The sequence below is a fragment of the Aythya ferina genome (genome assembly GCF_964211825.1).
Source record: "Aythya ferina genome assembly, chromosome: 17".
NCBI classification, from domain to species: Eukaryota; Metazoa; Chordata; class Aves; order Anseriformes; family Anatidae; genus Aythya; species Aythya ferina.
The window spans coordinates 10,108,703-10,129,198 of record NC_140316.1 but is presented as its reverse complement, the minus strand read 5'-3'; the positions used below and the strand labels follow the sequence as shown (position 1 = coordinate 10,129,198).

General features: G+C 42.5%; 2 protein-coding genes and 1 long non-coding RNA gene across 4 annotated transcripts in view; 2 read left to right on the top strand and 1 right to left on the bottom strand.

The window, feature by feature from the left end:
* The window catches only part of RNFT2 (ring finger protein, transmembrane 2), a 30,975-nt gene extending 23,950 nt beyond the window's left edge, over positions 1–7,025 (bottom strand). Inside the window, exons 1-4 of one of the 2 annotated variants that reach the window (XM_084539095.1) lie at positions 6,874–7,025; positions 6,336–6,524; positions 3,905–4,394; positions 605–1,083 (exon numbers count right to left, since the gene is read on the bottom strand). In XM_084539095.1, coding sequence (XP_084395221.1) covers positions 605–1,083; positions 3,905–3,987 — 562 coding nt within the window. In that variant the 5' untranslated portion in view covers positions 3,988–4,394; positions 6,336–6,524; positions 6,874–7,025. The remainder of the gene's footprint in view (positions 1–604; positions 1,084–3,904; positions 4,395–6,335; positions 6,525–6,873) is intronic. The other variant, XM_084539094.1, reaches the window with a different exon arrangement.
* A 59-nt stretch (positions 7,026–7,084) lies between these two features.
* On the top strand, positions 7,085–13,035 carry SPRING1 (SREBF pathway regulator in golgi 1). Its single transcript, XM_084539100.1, has 5 exons — positions 7,085–7,339; positions 7,866–8,022; positions 9,278–9,429; positions 9,956–10,069; positions 10,695–13,035. Exons 1-5 carry the CDS (start codon positions 7,229–7,231, stop codon positions 10,776–10,778), a joined length of 618 nt encoding a protein of 205 aa, XP_084395226.1. The 5' UTR covers positions 7,085–7,228; the 3' UTR covers positions 10,779–13,035.
* Positions 13,036–16,096: 3,061 nt separating this feature from the next.
* The window catches only part of LOC311446199, a 57,475-nt gene continuing 53,075 nt past the window's right edge, over positions 16,097–20,496 (top strand). The window contains exon 1 of the long non-coding RNA XR_014698802.1: positions 16,097–16,296. This is a non-coding gene — a long non-coding RNA (uncharacterized lncRNA). The remainder of the gene's footprint in view (positions 16,297–20,496) is intronic.

Below are 20,496 nucleotides of genomic sequence, written 5' to 3'. Positions count from 1 at the left end.
GAAACGCCACACATAAAACTTCACAGTAAGAGAAGGATTAGATGAGTGGATTTTACTTGACCTCTGAGGGTCTGAAAGTCCCATGAAAGAAACTGGGATAGACATACTCTTTAAGGAACTCTGAAGATCTCAACTGTAAGATGTAACAGCTGATGCTGTTTGGCTTGTTCTCACAACTACCCTTGTTTCAGCTGTACAAGTGTCTCATCCCCCTGAGACCTTCTGTGCTACACAGAAGCCTTTGCTAGTCACTAATGTAAGTTCTCTGTCTCTCAGAGAGAGAGATCTGAGTGGGAAGCCTTGGTAACATCCTCAACCCCTAAAGGAATGTCATGAAGAGATTAGGAAAAGGTACAGAAATGATCTCCTACTTGTCAGAATAGGTAACAGATGGGACTAACACAGATGAAAACAGCTTGCATTGAAAGTCAGCTGAAAGGATGTGGAGCTGGTTATCCCATGCATTTTAGTACGCCCCCTTCATGCTAGAACACCTCCAGCTCTAGACGCTGTCACAGAGATATATGCATCAGGCATCACAGCATGATAAAGCTTCCTACCCACCCTTTAATACATTTACAATCCGAAAAGGATAAGTGCTTACCAAGCTTATGCTGGAAACAAACTTTAGCCGTCAGGATCAAGATGAAGGGAAGTCCCTTCTGCAGCCAACCGATCACAGCTTTTAACTCTGAAAGAGCTGGGGCTGGAGTCCCAGCCTGTTCGTCACTGCCTTCCTCGTTGTGTCCGTGGCGGTCCCCCCCAGCCATGTGCAGCAGGGACGAACCCCGGTGATGGCCATGGTGGAAATGATGGGACTGTTGCCGGTGGTGAAACGGGGCTCCTTCCGTACGACTGCTTCCTTCCTCCCTCGGGGTTGGCATCTGAATGAATACTTCCCCACCTCCCGCTGAAGAGCCCAGAACCAAACCTGACTGGAACGGCGTGGCTGTGATGGTACCCGACGGGATACCTGCCAGGCCCGAGAACAGCTGTTGTGGAGAGGAAGTTTCAGCCTTGAGACTTTCAAAAACTCCACTTTCATCCACGCTGGTTTCAGAACTGACTGTTTGGCTCCGGTTTCTGCATTGGAAGAAGATTAAAGAAAAGTGATTAAATGAGTGCCACAGAACTTCTTGGTCTTTTAGACCACTCCCGACTGTATCATTTAAGAGTTCTTCATGCACTGCCAGAATATGTAGGTCTCCAGATAACAGATGCTTTTCACTCTGTTTGCTGTTGGAAAGTCACAGCTGCAGAAATGGAGACCAGTAACCAGACTCCTGAAATAAGATCAGAGTATTTCTAAAGCACTGATCAAGACGCACCAGTTCCTTCATCTGAGGATCAGAGTTCCCAAACGCTCCCTTTACTTTTGGAGGACACATACATATAACACATCTAGCATTAAATTCAACATCTTCAATAATGATTTCAATATTTCAATAAAAACATTGATAAAAACATGTAAATTTAAACAGTGCAACCAAGCCAGGACACATTATATACATACAAATTAATCAGACTACCTTAGGGAAATGATCTACCCCCAAGATCTTCTATTTAGAAATGATCAATACTTGCCCACTGATGAATAACACAAATGAGAGAGTCAGCTGGGGAAGAGAAGTGTTGCAAGCTGCCTGTGTGTCCCTGTTCCAACAAATATTAATAAGGATGTGTTCATGGATCACAGAGAAATTGTTTTATTTTGATATTCTCAGCAAAATGGGCATGGAGGTACTCAGTTTACTGGGCACTGGGCAGAATTAGGTCTGGCACTGATTCTTTACTAAGCTTGTTGGATAGATTACAGCCAGATTCCAAAAGAAAGTCTTAAATATCTTCATCCTAATACCAGAAGAATATATGCTTTCTTCACTTGAACTCAACCCTGTGGTACTGAAATGAACACGTGGAAAGTCTGGATGAAAGGCAGCAATATATGTAACAGGTAGAAACAACCATTAGGGAGTAAATGCCTGGCAGACAGCAAATACCTCTCTAACTTGCAAAAGAAGAGTAAAGAATAAATAATGTGCAGCGAGAGTCATAGCCCGCAAATAGGGCATGCTGCAGAGCTCCAGTCTCTCTTGGTTTTAAGCCTTGGAGATGTCTAACTTTAGAAACAGTGGTCACAAGCTGAGACAGCACATGCAGGCACATACAGGGCCCTTAACCCGCCCTCTCCCGTGGGCTCAAAAACATCCCCAGACATCTTACAGGGCACAGAGCACTGCCTTTCATCTGACTCTGGAGATAGCTTCAAACCTCTCTAGAGAGACCTTCCCACGAGGTAAACTCCTAATAAGGCTTTTTATAGCTACACCCCATTCCCAACGTCTCTCCACAGGCTCCAGCAAGGAATCAAGTCAACAAGATTTGGCACACCTTTCTTTGGTTCAAAATATGCATCAACAGATTTTGAATTTTACACCTAACATTACAACTCAGGGATGTATACACAAGACAGGGACATAATGTGACAGATCTGTACTTACGTCTGGGAACATAACAAACACATTGGGTGGAACTGAGTGTTACAGACAAATACAAAAGTATTGTTTGCAACAATACTACCAGGATACACGACTATGCTTTCAGCAGGAAGGAATTAATCAGGCACACATTTAAAAATAAATATACACAGATGAAATTCTGAGTCTGATGAAGTCAACCAAAGTGAAGACCACAATGTCAGTGGCGAAAGAATTTCATTCTACAGTTAGAAAACCTTCAGTTGATGTCACTGACATGTATCTACTCTGTTAAGAAAAATAAGTATTTAAAAAGACCAGTTCATATTACCCTGTGCATCTTTTGCACTTAATAACAGATACCTACCCTGAATATTTTTAACTCTTCAAACAGATACCAAAGTGTCTTACAAGTTTGTAGTCTCAAGAAGCTCTACATTGCATATGACAGGTGCACAATGCATTTTATGTGCTTCTCAGGGCCCAGACTTGCCTGCTGATAAAAACCCATAGACTGCACTGAGGCTTGGGTGGCATCACACAGAACAAGTTGAAAATGCTTTTCTTTTGCCCTCAAATTAAGAATGGATCTGTGGTAAAAATGGTCACGACATCAAGCTTCCCCTCTACCTGCAAAACCACTGAGAAATATTAAGTGACTGCTTATGATCCAGATCTTTCACTTATAATATCAGCTGAGCCAGAGCAATGAAATTTGTTAGTTCCATCTTTGTCTTAGTAATTAGATTAGTTTCTTCTTTAGAAGAAAAAAAAAATAGAAAGAAAAAAAGTCAAGCACTAACTCTGGGAAAGCACAAGGGAGTGTTTAGTACCAGAACAACAAGAGCGGCAAGCCTCCCTTGCTGATATTATAATTACAGAAATGAATTAGCAGTATTCTACTTCTAACTATTCACATACATGAACCTAGATACAGATTCTAGGATGTCGTAAAGAATCATCCTAAATCTCTAGAAAATACTATGTCACAGAAGTATATACAGGCTCTGTTCATACCGATTGACCCTTTCAGACTGACAGCACTCAGTATCCCCGCAGGACTGTGCCATGGATTGCTCTTCGAGAGCTCTTAGAGCTCTAAAACATCCTGCCTTTACTAAGCCGGCTGTCTCCATATGTGCCATACTGGATCATCAAACCTGTAACACTGTTGTTGGCAGAAGTCAATAACTGACATGAAGGAGAAAAGTAAATCTGTCCCTAAACCCAAGCAGAAAGCCTGGCCACATTACATGCACAGGATGAGGAAGTCTATGTCTTTCTCACTTCCGAGCTTTTGTCTTCTAAAACTTACCATGAAACACACCATATGCTTAAATCAGAACTTTGCCACCTGGAGAGGAAAAGGTAGGAAAAAGGAGGGGAAAAGATTTACCTTTCAGGAGAAAGGAAGGGAAAAGATTTACCTTTCAGGAGGAGCGTTGTCAGTGTTGCTGCTATGCCGTCTCTGCATTTTCCTCAAAACCTTAAAACACAACACGCTCAACATTAACGTTGTAGGTCACCAGTTCTCAGTGTGACTAACAAAGGTCCACAGAGTCAGAGGGCTGTGAAACCCCTTCAGCTAGTGACATGGCTGGAATAAATCACTGGCTTCTCTGGAAGAGAAGCTTGCAATTGTTATGTGGTACACTTGTGAAGAAGCAACTTTCAAATGGCAAACAGGAGTGCTCACAAACAGGTCTCCAAGCAGGGCAGGCTTGAGTCAGATCCCCTTCTGCAGCATGGTGCAGTCACAAAGAGAGTACACAGGTATGATGGCATGGTCTCCGACAGGAACTTCAGAACATCTGACAGAGTAGCTCTAGATGTGACATGTGAATCAACATATGCTCTCTGCAAATGAAATGCATTCCTCTTCTTCTGAAGAAACTTCCCGAGCAATAAAAAGCAAAACTGAGGGAAAAAAAAGAAAATGTGTAAACATTTTTAATGAAAAAAATACAATCAAGGCATGACAATATTCTTTTAAACAGGCAACCCCTTCCTTTTAAACCACAGATTGCCATTAGCAAACTGCACAATGGCCGCAAATGATATCCACATGTGCAAAAGATCACATGTTCTTGTCCCATTCATTCTGGAACTGCCAGCATAAATAAAGTAAGGTCTGGAACAGGAAATAAAAAGGCTTTGAAATTGTATTAACTTCAGGATCTTTTACTAGGACAAGGAGAGAAATTATTTAGTTATTTAAATCTCTGCTTTCAAGTGGCTAATTTTAGGGCAACAACCTCAAACACATTACATTTTTTTAAATCAAGATCATTCAAAAGTGAAAAAGAACAGAAAATCATCAAGGCATAGCACACAGTACCTGGCAAATAGTTTTACACAGTGTAAAGGTATCTCACTTATATAAAACCTGAGGCACAGGCAATTTTTGCAAGTGATTTGTGCACATTCCTACAGGCACATCATAGAAGATTTAGAAAGAGATCATTTAAATACATAAATCTGATCCTACTCAGCTTTAGACTAAAATAGCTACTGAATAAAAATGTAAAAGACTTTAAATACTTCCGGATATCAAAAGCGATAACATTATTTATAGCATTTTATATGGCATGAATCCATGTAATTCATGTATACAAGAGTACATGTATACATAAATAAGTGTGCAGCCCTGTATCCATAAATCACACAGCTAAATTGTATTGAACTTTTAAAAGGATGGGAAGAAACATCAATGTTTACAAAAAAGAGAAAGACACTTGGCTTGCACCATACAGTCTTCAAGACCCCCATCAAGTGGGCTGAACTGGGACAACACAGGATTTGAGTCATAGATGACAGAAAATGTTAAGGCTTTAATATGAGACACCAACTTTAGACATCCCTTTGACAGGTAATATAAATATACACATGTAAATAAAATACACAAAAGCAAATAAAAAATTGGGACAATCACATATGGCAGGAAGAACGTAACTTTTAACTCATTTTATGGAGAAGATACAGGTAGCCACCAAGAGTACCAGAAATCTAATTCTCACCAAAGTTTTCAGATACCATAAGTTACCAACACTCTCCTAAATACAAATTTTGATCCTGTAACTTGAAACTGTATTTTAATCTCTAGATATATGTTTCTATTTAGGTTGTGTTCTCAGGGCTGAATTTTGTTTTACATGTATTTGTAAGTTTCATAAAATAAAAAATATGTATGAGACTTCTCTCCCAGATTTTTTTAAAGCTGCCTTTGTATTGACAACACATAGTTCTCCAGGGAGCTTTTACATTTTCCCTGTGGTGTTATCTAATCCTGACCTGACAGTATCTCTGTTGACTCAGTATATAATTTTATCCCCCTTTTAACCAAAATAATAATTAAGATATGATTAATCAGTCAAGGCCCCAGGCTCACCCATGCAGGTGAAGCTGTCCTACCTATGAACAATGCTGGGGTCACTGCTTATAAAGAAATCTGCCAGCCTTCCCAGGCTACAAGCTGAGTTGAAGTCAGTGTGTAGGTAACTTTGAAACTTGGAAAATCCTTCACTCCCTTCCAAACCATTAGAAGTCTACTAGACTGCGATATGGGGTGAAAACAGCTTTTAAAATGTCACATAACTATGTGGGGAAAGACTTGTTCTTTTGTCATCAGCTACTAAGCTTTTTTTTTATTATTACTGTGACATTAATGTTTAGTATTGAAGACGTAGGACTTCGTAAGATGTGAACTTACGTATTACATCCAGAAGTCCCACAGATTTAAAGTCAGATACAATTTAAATGGACATTGTTCCAAAAGGCACTCAGCTTCAGTACCAAATGATTACATTTTCTCCAGATTAGGGGTTTTCATCTTGCACCAGTTGGACACGTTGACAGTACCTGAACAACAGGTTTAACTAGAGGTGTAAGGTGCCACAGTGGGAGACAGGGCAGCTCAAGAGGGTGCAAACACCTTCCACATGGAGTCCCTCAGATAATCCAAACACGGTCCAACTTGCAAACTCATCACAGGGCCTCCAAGCCAGCTGAGAGTAAAGCACCTGGATCACGGCACTCAAACAGGCGCACCTGTAAGAAGCACACACACAGAATTATTTTCACCACAGCACAGAGTTTCATTTTTTTGTCTCCTCAGGAAAGGCAGCGAGGAGCAGCACCTCGGTGCCCCAGTCCCTGAAGGCACACCACCCAACGCAGCCGCACTCCTTGGGGGTCAGCGCACCACCATTCCCAGGGCACCTGCTGGGCTGTGCTCCGGCTTTGTGACATGCATGTAGGAAATAAATTAATATACATGGAAAAGCATGTATATAGAGAGATTAAACCAATATAAACGCTATAGCATATAATACCCACAGAGAGATGCCTATAAATACAGCTGTATGCATGCACACATATCCACAGGCCAGGCCTTTACCTCCCAGCTGGGCCGGGAGTCGAGGAGGCAGCTACCCAGGGGCTGAGCAGGCAGGTACCGAGGGGCTGAGGAGGCAGGAACCGGGGGGGGCTGAGCTCCGTACCCCGCAGGCCGCAGCCGGCTCCCAGCCGAGCGGGCCCGGGGCCGCCCTGGCGCTGCGGCCGCGCCCCCTCAGCGCACGCCCGGCCGCGGCTTCCGCCTCTCCGCCGGCGGAAGCGGCTGGGCCTCAGCGGGGGGCTCCGCCAGCCCCGCTGCCCTCCCCCGCTCCCGTCCTTGCTTCCCTCCTTCCCCGAGCCGCAGCCGGGGATGCGGGGCCCGGCCCGGTGCTGCCGTGGCCCGCGGGCGGCTGAGCGCCATGGTGCCCTGCGGGGCGCTGCTGTGGCGGCGGCTGCTGCGGAAGCGTTGGGTGCTCGGCGTCGTCCTGGGGCTCTCCCTCGTTTATTTCCTCAGCAGCACCTTCAAGCAGGTCAGTGCTTCTCTCCCCAGCCGTGTCCTGCTTGGGGGGTGCGGGACGGAGCCCCCCGCAGCGGTGCCCTGTGTACAGGGGGATTGCTGAAGAGGGGGGCTTTGAAAAGCTCGGGGGTTAACCAAGCGTTTAGCCAGGTGCTGAGGTTAAAAGCAACGGGGTTTTGGAACCTGACCTGGAAGAAAATCTTGTAGGGACTTGGTCTGCTGCTCTCTGGTTTGTAAGCTGTAATTCCCGTAGCAAATATTCCGCAAAGAAATGTGTGCGTCTACAACTATTTAATACGCTACGTGCCCCTTTACAGTGGCTGAGTCCAGCTGTGAAGGCTGAGCCTGTGGTGAACTTGCATCCCCTCGTTTTACTGGGTTATGTTGTTTATATGCTGCGTGTAGCAAAAAGAAAGCTATTGCAAGTAGTATGTTGTGTGCTCCATTGATGTTTGAGTTTCCTGCGCTGCAGAATTTAAAACTGCTGGGTATTTTTAAGGAGCTTGTGTGTTTGGTTGCATTGCTGCCTTTCCCTGCAGGAAGAAAGGATGGTGAGAGATCGGAACCTCCTCCAAGTGCAAGAGCATGAGCAGCCGATCCTGTGGAAGGACCAGTTCAGCTCAGGGAACAGCAGCCATCTGAGCAACCAGTGCCGGAATTCTGTTCAGGGGAAGCTCCTCATCACAGACGAACTGGGTATGCACCAAGAACTGGTCCTGCATATTGTGGTGCTGAACGCTCTGTTGCCTCTCTGCTGATGGGGCTTCCGAGCAACAACTGCTCCTTGTTACTGCTTTGTTACTGTAGAACCTCAGCTGTTGGCATTGCTATGGTCAGACTGTGTTTTGCTGTGGCTGCAGGCACTGCTGATCTGGTTCTGTGCACAGCAGGCTTGGGTCCAGCTGGGCTCAGCTGAGGCACAGTACCTCCTGAGCGTGACTGTACTGTTTGCAGGACCATCTCAGGTTTAGCAAAACCCATCTGCCTTTATACTGCACCTAAACATTGAGTCCCGCTGAACTCAGCGTGGTTGCTTGCAGAGCTGTTTGTATTTCCCTGCAGTGTGTTCCTACTGGAAGGTGTGTTAGGGAGACCTGACTGGTCTTGCACACAGGCAGGTCAGGATTGGTATAATTAGTGCTCAGTCACAGCTAACAAGCTCATCTGACCCTTGTAAACCCAAGGATATCTCTGCTGCAGTTTCTCAAATTAACTACCTGTTTTCAGCGTGTGGAACCTTTCCTGCCATGGACAAGTGCTTCTCGTTGCTCAAGCACTGGGCTGTTCTCAACCAGAAATGAAAGGCTGTAAAGAAATCATCACATCTTTTGTGACTTACATAAATACTAAAATTGAGCACTGCCTGAGTTAACGCTCACTGATGATTCACCAAGGTCTCTAAAATCAGTGGTATCTTTCACAATCAAACTCTGTGGTAGTAGTACAGCTTCTGTAAGGAAATGCTCTGGTTATACTATTAAAGATTCCTATAAACAGTGAGTATTACAGCTCCTCTGTGTGGATAAATCGGTTTCTTCATCATAGTCAACAGTAAAGAGAGTTATCCAGGTAACAGACTAGTTAAAAGAATGCGTCAAAGTTTTTCTTCCAGTACAATCACCATGCTTGTCCTTTCCCCTTCCAGTCATAACAATAAACTATACTAAAAAGAAATAAGAACTAGAATATTAGGCATTTAAAGAATGTTGCTGTATATGCTATGCTAATGTAGGTACATAACAGCTGTGCAGGTAACACCAGGCAGTTGTAAAACTCAGCTCTGTGTCCATGTGCCATGTCGAAGAATTGCTACTTAGGACTTCAGTCAAATTAAGGAGGATCACAAACTTAATGATAAAACTGTCAGTAATGTGTCTCTTCCTACAGCATGTCTATGGAACGTATAAAGGAGTAAGTCTTCACAGTTCTTACTGTTGTTTTTGTTTTTCAGGCTACATCTGTGAGAGGAAGGACTTGCTGGTCAATGGCTGTTGTAACGTCAACGTGCCCAGCACAAAGCTGTACAGCTGTGACAGCTGCCTTCCCAACGGCTGCTGCAGTGTGTATGAGTACTGTGTTTCCTGTTGCCTGCAGCCCAACAAGGTGCACAGACTTTCTTTGGCCTTTCAGGTGTTCTCAGTTGGATGGGTTCCTTTGTGGCTAAAAGCACTTGTTTGTCAGGAGCTTTTCCCTTAGAGGGGACAATTCCTTTTCTTGGAAGGATGAGAAAAGCTTGCAAGGAGTATGTGGCGAGCTATAAATGAAAGCTTAAAAAAATAATAATAATAATCCATCCTTCCTACTTCTGAGAGGAGAATGTATTGAGTGCTTTGTAGAGTATTTCAGCTTCAGTGGAATTGCATTTGCTGAAGGGAAGTGATTGTAGAAAAGCTGTTCCAGACAGTATCAGTTTTGTGGTTAGCACTTTGTGTATTCTGTTAGCCAAGCACAGTGTAAGGCTCCTCTAGATTCTCTTACTACTAGAGTTTTGTGATGTTAACCTTTCATTGCTCCTTAAAACATCTAAGGGGAGTTACTTGCTATTCCTCTGAAATCTGAGCTGTGTAGATTAAGGTGGGTTTTGATTACTCTTTGTGAAATAAAGTCTTTTTTTTTGCTGCTATTTTAGCAACATCTTCTGGAGCGTTTCTTGAACCGGGCAGCTATTGCTTTCCAAAACCTCTTCATGGCAGTTGAAGATCGTTTTGAGTTGTGCCTGGCGAAATGTAGGACTTCATCACAGGTAAGCCACTAGCACATGTCTAGGGCTCATAAAAGGAAAAGTGCCCTTGGTTCTAAGAATAGTTGCTCTGTTTTGTTTGCCTGCATATGGGTACTTTCTCAGACTCTGACGTTATAGCTGAGAGCTCATCTGAGGGCAACTTTCTGATTTGTAAGGTCAAATTGTAACAACAGTAAGTGAAGAGCAAAGCATAGGTTTACATCAGGATGAGTTGGTTAGCATCTCTTTAGAAAAGAGGTGATAAACTGAGAAGACCAGCTGAGTTTAATGACTGGGAAGATCTCATAAGGATGAGACCAGTGTGACTTGTTCCCCGTAGCTTCAGAGATGCTATTTACCTCATGCTGTGCTTCTAGATTTACCATCTGCATAGTCACTCAAAAAGTATGTTGCAGTACTTTCTTGTTTTTGAGAAGAGGTGAACTTCTCTTAGCCGTTAAAGATGCAGTGATTTTTATCAGAAGTTTTGGTCTAAATGAGCATTGGGCCTCTTAAAGAAGAATTCCAGAAGAATTTGAGAGCTTTTTTGCATGCACATAAGCACTCTGGGTTTTGACCCTCGACAAAGGGTTGTATTATTTCAATACACATGTATTGGTAAGGTTTCTCCTCCTCTTCCCAACAGAGCGTGCAGCATGAAAACACCTATAGAGATCCAATTGCAAAATACTGCTATGGCGAATATCCCCCAGAGCTGCTGCCTGTTTGAAAGCTGCACGATCTAAACAACAAGGGGAAGGAACTGAAGACTGGAATCCAAAAGGAAGACAACAGCTGTTGCTTTACAAGAGCCTCGGTGTAAATGGTTTATGATGTTTCTGGCAGCAAACCCAGGAGGTGTACAGTGTAAGCAAGGGACTTAAGTTCTGTGGACTTGAATTTTGCTTTTTTTCAGTTGATGTTATGCACCTGCTTTAGAGCACTGGAAGGGCATTCTTTGAGTAATTCTTACAACAGCTAGTGTTTTAGGACGCATGGAGTGGATCTATAAAACATAAGAAAAATCTAATGTAGCTTTGCAGCTGTACCTGTAGGTTGAGTTGTCTCTGCAGTCCAGAGACTTTCCAGAATTACGGTAATAATGAGAGGATTCTTGCTTTTAGAGGGTAAAAAAGCATGCCTATTGTGCTTCTTTCTCTGGAGTACTTTTCTGATATGCATGGTGTATGCTACATAGGCAAATATGAATTATTTATTCAATTTATACGGATTACTAGCTGAAAGTATTGATGCTTTGCATAGCTAGTTGTTGATGCCTTTCAGTCCCTGTTTCTTTCTATCAGGTAGAAAGGGTATTTTACATCCTGACTAAAATCGGTTGGTGTTTTTCCTCCTTAGTCAAAAGGATTTTTATTGGGATTCATTGCTTATAGAGCTTATGTTCCTCTTAGTGAATTTAAAGCATTCAGAACTCCAATGGAGTTGTTACTCTGTCAAAGTCCCATAGCACAGGAGAAGAGCAGGGATCTGCCCAGGATGGGACGTTTGTCTGTAAGTGCTTTCCTTAGTACTCTGCAAAGGTTTCCTCGAAGAGGAGTCTTAGCCTTGTGAACAGCTCTCTGCTAGTCCACTTTCTTGCAGGAAGCACTGAAAATTTAGTTGCTTGAACTTGTTCAGGCCTTGGTAGCTCAATTATACTTCACTCCTGGTTGTGCAGGAGGCAAAAGGGTGGAGTTGTTCTAGGATCCCAGTTTAATGATCTCCTTGTACACGAAATAATTATGCTAGAATGTCAGAACGTGGTGCAAGCCCTCTGAGGACAACTGTGTTGCATGAGTTCAGTTAAACCATCAGGGTATTTTGATTTGCTGTTTGACATACTTGCTGCTCTGAAATTTCAGCATGATCAGAATGGCAGTAGAGCAGGATTGGTTCTCCCAATTTCCTATAGCTCTAGAATCTGTTTGTTTCCCTTGTAAGTAATGCTGCTTGCTCAATACAGGTAGAAAACCTGTAAGATGTTGACTAAACTTGTGCTGTCCCCACATGTTCCTATGTGAAGCCCAACTGCTAGACAAAACTGGGCTGCTCTTTTTGATGCAGAGAGTCATTTCCCTTGTTTTTGCCCTAGCCATCTCTGTCCAGCTAGGGCACTTCTGATTTTGACTTTGTGTATGCTTGTTTAAACTGATACTTCCTGTTCCCTGACTGAAATAAAACAATCTACAGAGGCTTTATTAAGAAAAAACAAGCACAGTGGCAAGATATCCATACAATGCTATTGCAGGATATTCTCATGTGCATCTAGTTAAAATTAGATGTGATATAAACAAGTGTTATCAGCCATCTGATAAAATACACTTGCATTGTTTTCATTGTTCTTTCCCAAAAGTCATCAAGTGAGATAACGATTCCCATCAGCAGATTCTCTTGAAAATCCTGTTTCTGCAAAAGCTTTAGTGTTAGCAGTTTATCCAGCTGGAAATCTGTCTCCCCTTTGCTGCCATCCTATGGCAACTTGCTGCAGCAGGCATGGTGCAGTGTGAAGGCACAGTGTGAAAAACTGTCTTGAGAAGGTAGCAGAGGTTACTTACTACTCTTTTCAGTGTTAAACGGATTCTTTACCCCTGTTCCAGCATTCTATAACTGGCTTTCTCAGGAAAGACCATCAGGTTGGTCTGATGTATCTTTCCTACTGAGAAGTATGCCAGCACTTCATGTTTCACCAAGATCAAGATACTGATGGCTTGTTCTTTCATTCTTTTCCAACTTGTTATCAATTCTTTAGCTGGTGATACCACTGCTTGAAGCGGTAATTGTGAGAAATCATAGAAACCAACCTGATTCAGGGAATGTTAGTAGGAATTCCTGGCCCCTTTCTCTTTCAGAGAAACAGGATGTGATCAGAAATGCATTGTGACCATTGTCCATTCACTGGGACAAACTGCATTTTCCCTCCCTGGTTGTCAAGCTGCTCAAATTGTCTGTGCTATATGTTAAATCATTAAAAATGTATGTGTTCCAAATAGTGTCTGTACTCATTTCTTTTCTCAAGCTACAATGCACCTGTACTAAAATGGAGACTTGAAGAATGCAGTGGAGTAGAGAGGGACACTGAACTTGAATAAGTAAATAAAGGCAATGAGGTAAAGGCAAATGGCAAACTTCTCACTCCAATTTCAGAAAAGAGCATGCTTCTCTCTATGGTGCACAGAAAAACCTGGGCTTTCACAAAACTGGACCAAGCAGGGAATGGAACTCAAAGGATTGCTTCATGCCTTGAAGATATGGTGAAAAATGTCAAATCTGTACTTCCTAGTAATACTTTTGTGGTTTTAAGTGATGTCCATCCCTCTTGCAAAAACAAAAACAAAAAAAAACCTGGTGATTCTGTGGTTGTCAGTGACTGGCATCTCCTTTCTGTTTGTCAGCTAAGAGATCCAGGTCGTTCACTTATCTTTGGCAGCAGATTTAATGAGAGCGCTTGATGGAGTGACTAGCTCTACTTATCTGCACTGGGGTCAATGCTGGGGATAATTGAATGGGTTGTGTACTCCATTTCTGTAGTTTACAAGAATAATAATGCTAGTGAAAAATGGTAGCAGCTCACATCTGATAAGGAGCTGGTATAGCATTTGGCTGTACCAATTTGGAAACAGTAAGCTATGGCAAAGGGGCACAGCAGTCTCTGCTTTGGCTATTTTAGCTGAACTTGAATGTGAGCCATTGGCCTTGAAAAAACCTGCTGTACTGCTCCATGAGGGTGGTATATGGAGAGCTATTGTGGTGAACTGCAGTTTTGAAAAGGTGAAAGAAAACTTCTGACTTGAGGCCAACACTAAACAGTTGAATTGGGATCATGGTTTCTATATCCTCAATCTCAGTCACCGTAGTTGCAATTCATCACTTTATCTCCTGCAAGTGTTCAGGCTCTAATCACTTGGAAGAGTTTCTTACAAACTATGTGAGGATTAATGAATTGTCAGTCTCCTGAACATAAAGCACTAAGCACAGCAAATCCTGAACAAGAGTCTTAGTTCTGATGCGCTTTCAAAAAGCAAATGTTTTTCTGACTGCCCTTGTCATTTAGCTGGACAAGTTTGAGCTTTAGGATTTGTTTTGTCTTGTGCTTGTCACTTAAACTGCAAGCACGCTAGTTCCTTTAACCTAGCACCATTATGTGATATTTGTTCTTCAGTTATTCTAGTCAAGGAGAGGTGGGGGAGGAGATGAAAAGGAATTCTCGAACTCAGCAAGTTCCACAGAAATGGAGTTCAGCAAATTATTGGTGCTTTAATAAGATTCCTATGTATTTCTTTACAACCCAAGGCAAACAACTGCCCATAGAAGAGGGGAAAAGTGCCAGCTTTAAAACCTGCAGGGAGCAATGGGAAAGTACTTAGTTCTTAATTTTTTATCCACATCTGATTAAAAAGGCAGTTCCATGTAGTATTTTCAGTCAAAGAAGTCTGACTTGTAGCAACATGCATGTTGTCTACATGATCTACATTTCTGAGGCAGTCAGGTGACAATAGACTGTTTTCTTAGAAATCATTGCCCTTGGTAGTTTAAAAATACAGATCTTAGTTGAGAATTCTCAGGGTGCCTTCAAATTGAAGCACGTTTATTGCTGTGATCTGCTGTTTTACCATCAGTAAAACAACACAAGTTTACAGAGTAGAGAATATAATGAAATTAATTCTGTCTGAAAAGGTTGTATTGTAGAAACTCTTCTAGTGTGTATTTCAGTTAAAATGATCACAAATTAGAGTTGCAAAAGGGTTTGGAGGCAGGTGTTAGTTCACCTGTGGTTTTGCATGAGTGAGATTACAATTAAGCAGTTTCTGTTAGTAGTGGTTGAATTCAGGACTAGCACCTGATTTCCTGCCAGTTTAATTAATACTCCAATAAAATCCAGCTCCAATTTATCCAGTATGTTTTCTGTCTTGCTGCATGCACCTACAGAGTAAGACTAGTGGGAATCAAGGTGAATGCAAATCAGGTGCCAAGTGGCTGCATTCTGTTCCTGTTCCTCACAAGATCTGCTCAGATCTTAAATTTCTTGGAGCAAGAAGACTGCTCTTGTAGATGCTACTACTTCTGGCGATGGCTTTGTATGAAACATTTAATGTAACTATTGAGTAGTACTGTCTTCCATATACATATGAATTATCACTGTTGGGAGAAGTGGGTTACAGTGGGGTAAAAGTCCCATGTGTCTAGCCTGTGTAGCATCCTAAGCTGTTGATGCTGTCATATGCATAAAAACTCATCCATTATCTGTGTAAGGTGACAGTGGTTATGCTGCATCCACACCTTCACAGTGAAAAATGCAAATGATTTGCAAATTACAGTTATAGAGCTGCTTAGTAATAACTTTCAAAGTTGTGCTGAGAAAGTAAACGTGTTCATACATGGTACTAATCTATCTAAATCCCTAATGCCTGAAAGAGGCACATTAAATTAAAAAAAAAAAAAAAAAAAAAGCAATTCTCTGTGGTAGTTATGAGTAAGCAAAGGTAACACACCTCTTGATTTCTTTATTTCTGGTTTATGCCTAAGTGCTTCTGTCAGCCTCCCAGCTCGCCTCAACCAGTGTAACGGCGAGGACCAGCCAGCAGAGGTTACCACAGCATTTGGATAAAAGCTGGCGTCAGGCTGGCAGATGGCCCTTTAGAGCTGCATTTCACTCGGTATGAGGCAGGAAAGCTTAGAACAAAAGTCACTACAGTGCTCCAGGAAAACGCGTGGTGTGACCTGCCTGGAACCACTCCTGCACCTCGGGTCGTGGGCAGCCAAACCCACAAAATGGACTCACCTGGGATGGCTGCCTGCGTTTCTGCCCCGTTGGCCTGGTGTGTTTTTGCTGTGTGCTGTGCAGGAAAACACCTATGGTAATAGGGGCAACCTGACTGATTTCCACTGTGCTAAATAATAATAATAAAAAAACATCTGACCGTCAGAGCAGGGGCAGCTGGAGGCAGGCGCCGTGGTCCTGTCACGGAGGCACCACAGAGCCCTGCCCCGCCCCGCCCGCTTCCCGCCTTTTTCCCCTCACTCGCGGGCAGCACGAGGCGAGCCGGGCCCCGTCATGGAGGCTGACGGGCAGGGCGAGGTGAACCGGGCCCCCGGTGGAGGTTGTGAGGCAGGACGGGGTCTCTGACCAGCTTTCTGTTACTCAAGGAGCTCTGTAACCAGCTCCAGAGCACCGAGTGTCCTCTCCCCCTCTGTGCGATGGTGCGGCCGGCTGGCTCCTCCATGGCAGCTCTGACTGGAAAAAAAACAAGGTAAGGCAGCGTGCCCTTTCAGCGGTGTCTCGGCAGCTTGAGGTCTCACAGAGACACACACCAGCAGCGCTCTAACCTTTGTCAACACTGAGGTGCTGTTTTATTTCAAAAATATTTTGTGTACGCTCACTTGGAGGCTTCCCCAGAGTGACAGACTACAGCTGAACTAGCCTGCTGTGGTGTTTCGGTTAAAACAAGTTTATAAGCCCGTATTTTGAGGTGGAATTAAGTGCTGACCTCACTGGTCTCGTATTGAATCCCTGGTACACCGGGAGCAGGCCGCATGCTGCAGGGTGAGGCAGGCAGCTCGGCCCCTCACAGCTTTGTTTTCCTCCTCCCTTTTCCCATCCGCTCACCACAGAGAGCTCTGTTTCTGCTTTTTAACCTCCCACCACCCTAAACCTGCTTCAATTTTTCTTCAGTCAGCTCACTGGCTGCTCTGGTTTCTCATGATTTTTTTTTTTTTTCCTCAAGGCCTTTGTATCTTTTCTCCTGTCCCCTGTGTTGCCTTGGGTCTGTCTCAGCTGCAGTTATTGAAGGTTGCAATAGAATAACAGAAATCCTCACTCCTAGAGGAAATGTTGCTTTTCTAAGTCAGAAAAGGTATTGTAATACTCCCCCTTACTTTTGAGGCAAAAGGGTATCTATTATTTTGCTCCATTTTCAATTTCTCTTCACCCAGCTTTAATCTGGTGCTAGCTGTAGCTTTCAACTCTCTTGGTCTGCCTTTGCTTTGAATATTTATGCAAAATTTCAAACTATCGCAGTTGCAATACACATTAAAAAGCATACCAACACCTAACCTGAGTTTTGTGTGAGAAAACTGGTACTCTCCCTGGCACCCATCCTGTCAGCTGGTCTAGGAAGCAGAGCCTGAACTTTGCTGCGTTTGTCCCTAGGAACTCGGCAAACCCATCTCTAGAATATGGGGTTTTGCTTTAGTAAGCATATGGTTACTTTTTTTAGCATCACTCTATTTGAAAGTTACTGAAAACTGGTAGAAAGCTTCACTGAAGAAATCATTTGGCCTAATTATGATATCCTAGGTTGCTGCCAACAGCATGTGAGGCTTGTTTACAGGATAAATATGGCTTATGAAAAAGGAAAGTGTACATGCTATCTGGTCTCAATCTTTGATCACGAAAGGCTTATATTTAGCATTTGTTGTAATGCCAAAATGTCATCAGCATTGGTAATATATTTGTTTTAGTAGTTACTTAATTTTTTTCTGTTATCTCAAAGTGAACTCTGATGAATTGAACTCATGGACCTTCGTCTCATTGCATGAAAGTCCAGCCCTATGCTGAAACGTAATTCCATAAAAATTTATAAACAATGATCTCCTCCTTTGCTTAGTGACATTTCTAAAGACTAGTTCTCAGTACTCAACATGCTTTTTTTCCTGTCTTACTAGTCTGTAAATTGAAGCTGGGCTCTGTCTGGATTACACACATTTCTACTGATGAAAGATTTGCAGTTGGAAGTGAGATGATTTAGTGATGATATGCGATCACAAACAGCAGCGTTAAATGCTGCAAGTTCTAACCCCAAGTGTTCAGCAGTTGCAAGTGTGGTCTGCTTCTCACACCGTAATCAATTTAAAAATAAGGGAGAAATTGTATTTGTTTAGCGTCTGAAGATGGAGTACTGAAGTTGCAGAGTTCTAAGTTCTTCTCTACAGCTGTAGAGGTCTCATTTTCCCTTCTTATGTAAAAAAAATAGGTTTCTGTGGCCACCTCACTTCAGCAGCTACTATTGGAAAAGAAGCAACAAATGAAAACCATGGAAAAAAAAAGTGAGAGTTAGCACCAATGACAGCCCTATTATTTCTGCATTATGAGTGAAATAGAAATCAAACCTATAAGGACTTTTTTCTGTACAGCAAATGGAAATTCCTTTAGTGTTTTTTGTTTGTTTATTTTGTGAAATAGAAATCAAACCTATAAGGCCTTATTTTTTTTCTGTACATCAAATGGAAAATCCTTTAGTGGTGGTTTTCTTTGTTTTTTGGTCATATACAGGTTATATTCAGCTACAAAAAATCTGTTAAGGAGCTATAATTTTTATAAAGTCAAATTTTCTGATCCTGAGTCCTACAACTCAGAGAATGATGGTGGCAGGTGGAATTCCTTTGACATTTAATATGTGCTGTAAGTTGGGTAAAGTCCGAGGGCTTTGGACCTCATCAGGATTCTCCTTGACTTCCTGCCAGCTGGCACGCAGGTAGGTTCCATATGAAGAGACAATATATTCTGTCCTCAAAACAGGGCTTGCAGTGAAAATGCTGCAAGGAACCAGGCTATTTAAACAAATTAAGCTATCTATTTGTGAGCATCAGTGAAACATTTTGTGATGTTACACTATATGCACTTGTCGCAGTCCTGCCACATCAAGGTTAGAGTGGGAAGGTGACTAGCTGGCAGTCACTTAATCAAACAGAAATCTTGATTTTTCAGGTAACCCAGGCAGGGTGAGGCTTGCACGCTCCATTGCTTTTAACAACCAGATAATGAATATGCTTTCCAGAATTCGTGTTTCTCATAGTGGAAGTAGCAGCTGCATGTGATCTGTGTCGCTGTCAAAGGAAAGTGAGATGTAGTTAATTCAGGTCTACACAACAAAGATGTATTGATCAGGGCTCTCCTTGCAGTGGTTGGATATCTGCAATAGCAGTGGCTAGGACAGTGCAACAAGCTGGGATGGCAAAACCAAATATGCATTGTCTTAATACTGAAGGTGAGAGGGCTTATCACCTAGCTTCAGTGCTGAGCATCAGCAGCTATTGAGTGGTTCTGTGCCAGCCTTCAGAGGGTCTGTAAGATAACTAAAATCAAGTGAAAATGACACGGGTTTTACATGTCATTATAAGTATGCTTCATTTGTAGCTATAGGGTTAATCTCATGGATGCTGTACAAACAGCTTGCAGTGGATCAGTTCCATGTGATTGTAAAAAAGAAAAAAACAACTGTTTATGGCATCTGGATGAAGTTAACTGAGCTGCTTACAGAGGTACTGAATGTTGCAAGAATTATATGGGGTGGATGTATACATTATGTTTCCTCTGCTCCTTCTGTACTAGTAGTACTTGGATGGGGATGTTTATGTGCTACATATTTAGTAGTTTTTGTATTGCAGTGCGTTTTTTTTTAATGCAAAGCTAAAAATCCTTGTACGCTGGTTTTGTAATAAAAACTGTAATTACTGTTTTTATTTCTGCAGGGGTACCTAAATTGCTGTCCATCTTCCCGCTTTTTCTTCTTGCCCGTTTCCCTTAATAGCTGTAGGTACTTTTCTTTTGTTCATATGTTGTGCAGAAGAAAAATGGACACCAACAGGTTTGCTAATTACTATAAAATTCTTCCCAGCCTTGTTCTGTTCAGATCATACTATTAGCTAAAGTAATGGAGTGCAATGGCATGACGACTCTCACGCTTTTCATTATATGAGGTTTTGCTGGTGCAATATATTACTGGGATTGTCTTCAAGGGCTGTCACCAATAGCTTTTGATTTTCCACACCTGCTGTTTTCGTTTTATCTCAGCGTTCCTTTTTAGCTGCTACAGTAATCTTCCTTATCTTTCCTAAATGACTTTTAAGGGCACAGTACTGTTACCCCTTTGCTTCTTCAGTTCTTGCTAGGAACTAGCAAAGCTGAGTGAGCATTGGTGTGCTGAATACCTCGAAGGACAGTCCTTTGACCGGTGTCAGTCCTCTCATTCACATCAGCGGGCTCGTTCCTGTTAGTTTTCTAGATGCAAAGGCAAGGTCTTTACCCTCACTGCATCATTTTGCTCCTGATTCCTGTTTTTCCATCCTCGATGCAACCTATCCGGACTGTCAATGTCATCTTCTTCAGCCGTATTTACTGCAGCATACTTTGTGTCTCATCACTGTGATTATATTAGCTCCAGTGATTGTGCTTTCACCTCATTACTGAAATAAAGTTAACGTTAATGAGAGTCATGCAGCTAAACCTTTGCTCACCTCTCTGGAAATTTATTCTAATGATGAAAAGGAGATGCATGTAGATCTGTTGAAAAGCGAGCTGGCTTTTTTTCCCCACCCCCATCTAGCTGCCTACCAAGTCTGGTGTTAAATAAAGTATTTTGTTACTAAGTGCAGATGATGCAAAAGAATCCAAATGCATTATAGAAGATTAGTGACAAATGATATTGGTTAAGCACTGATCTATGTACTGG

Coding starts and splice junctions, on each gene's coding strand:
- SPRING1 (XM_084539100.1), top strand. CDS start 7,229: ATGGTGCCCTGCGGGGCGCTGCTGTGGCGGCGGCTGCTGCGGAAGCGT. Junction 8,023..9,277: donor CCTCATCACAGACGAACTGG/GTATGCACCAAG, acceptor TTTGTTTTTCAG/GCTACATCTGTGAGAGGAAG. Junction 10,070..10,694: donor AATGTAGGACTTCATCACAG/GTAAGCCACTAG, acceptor TCTTCCCAACAG/AGCGTGCAGCATGAAAACAC.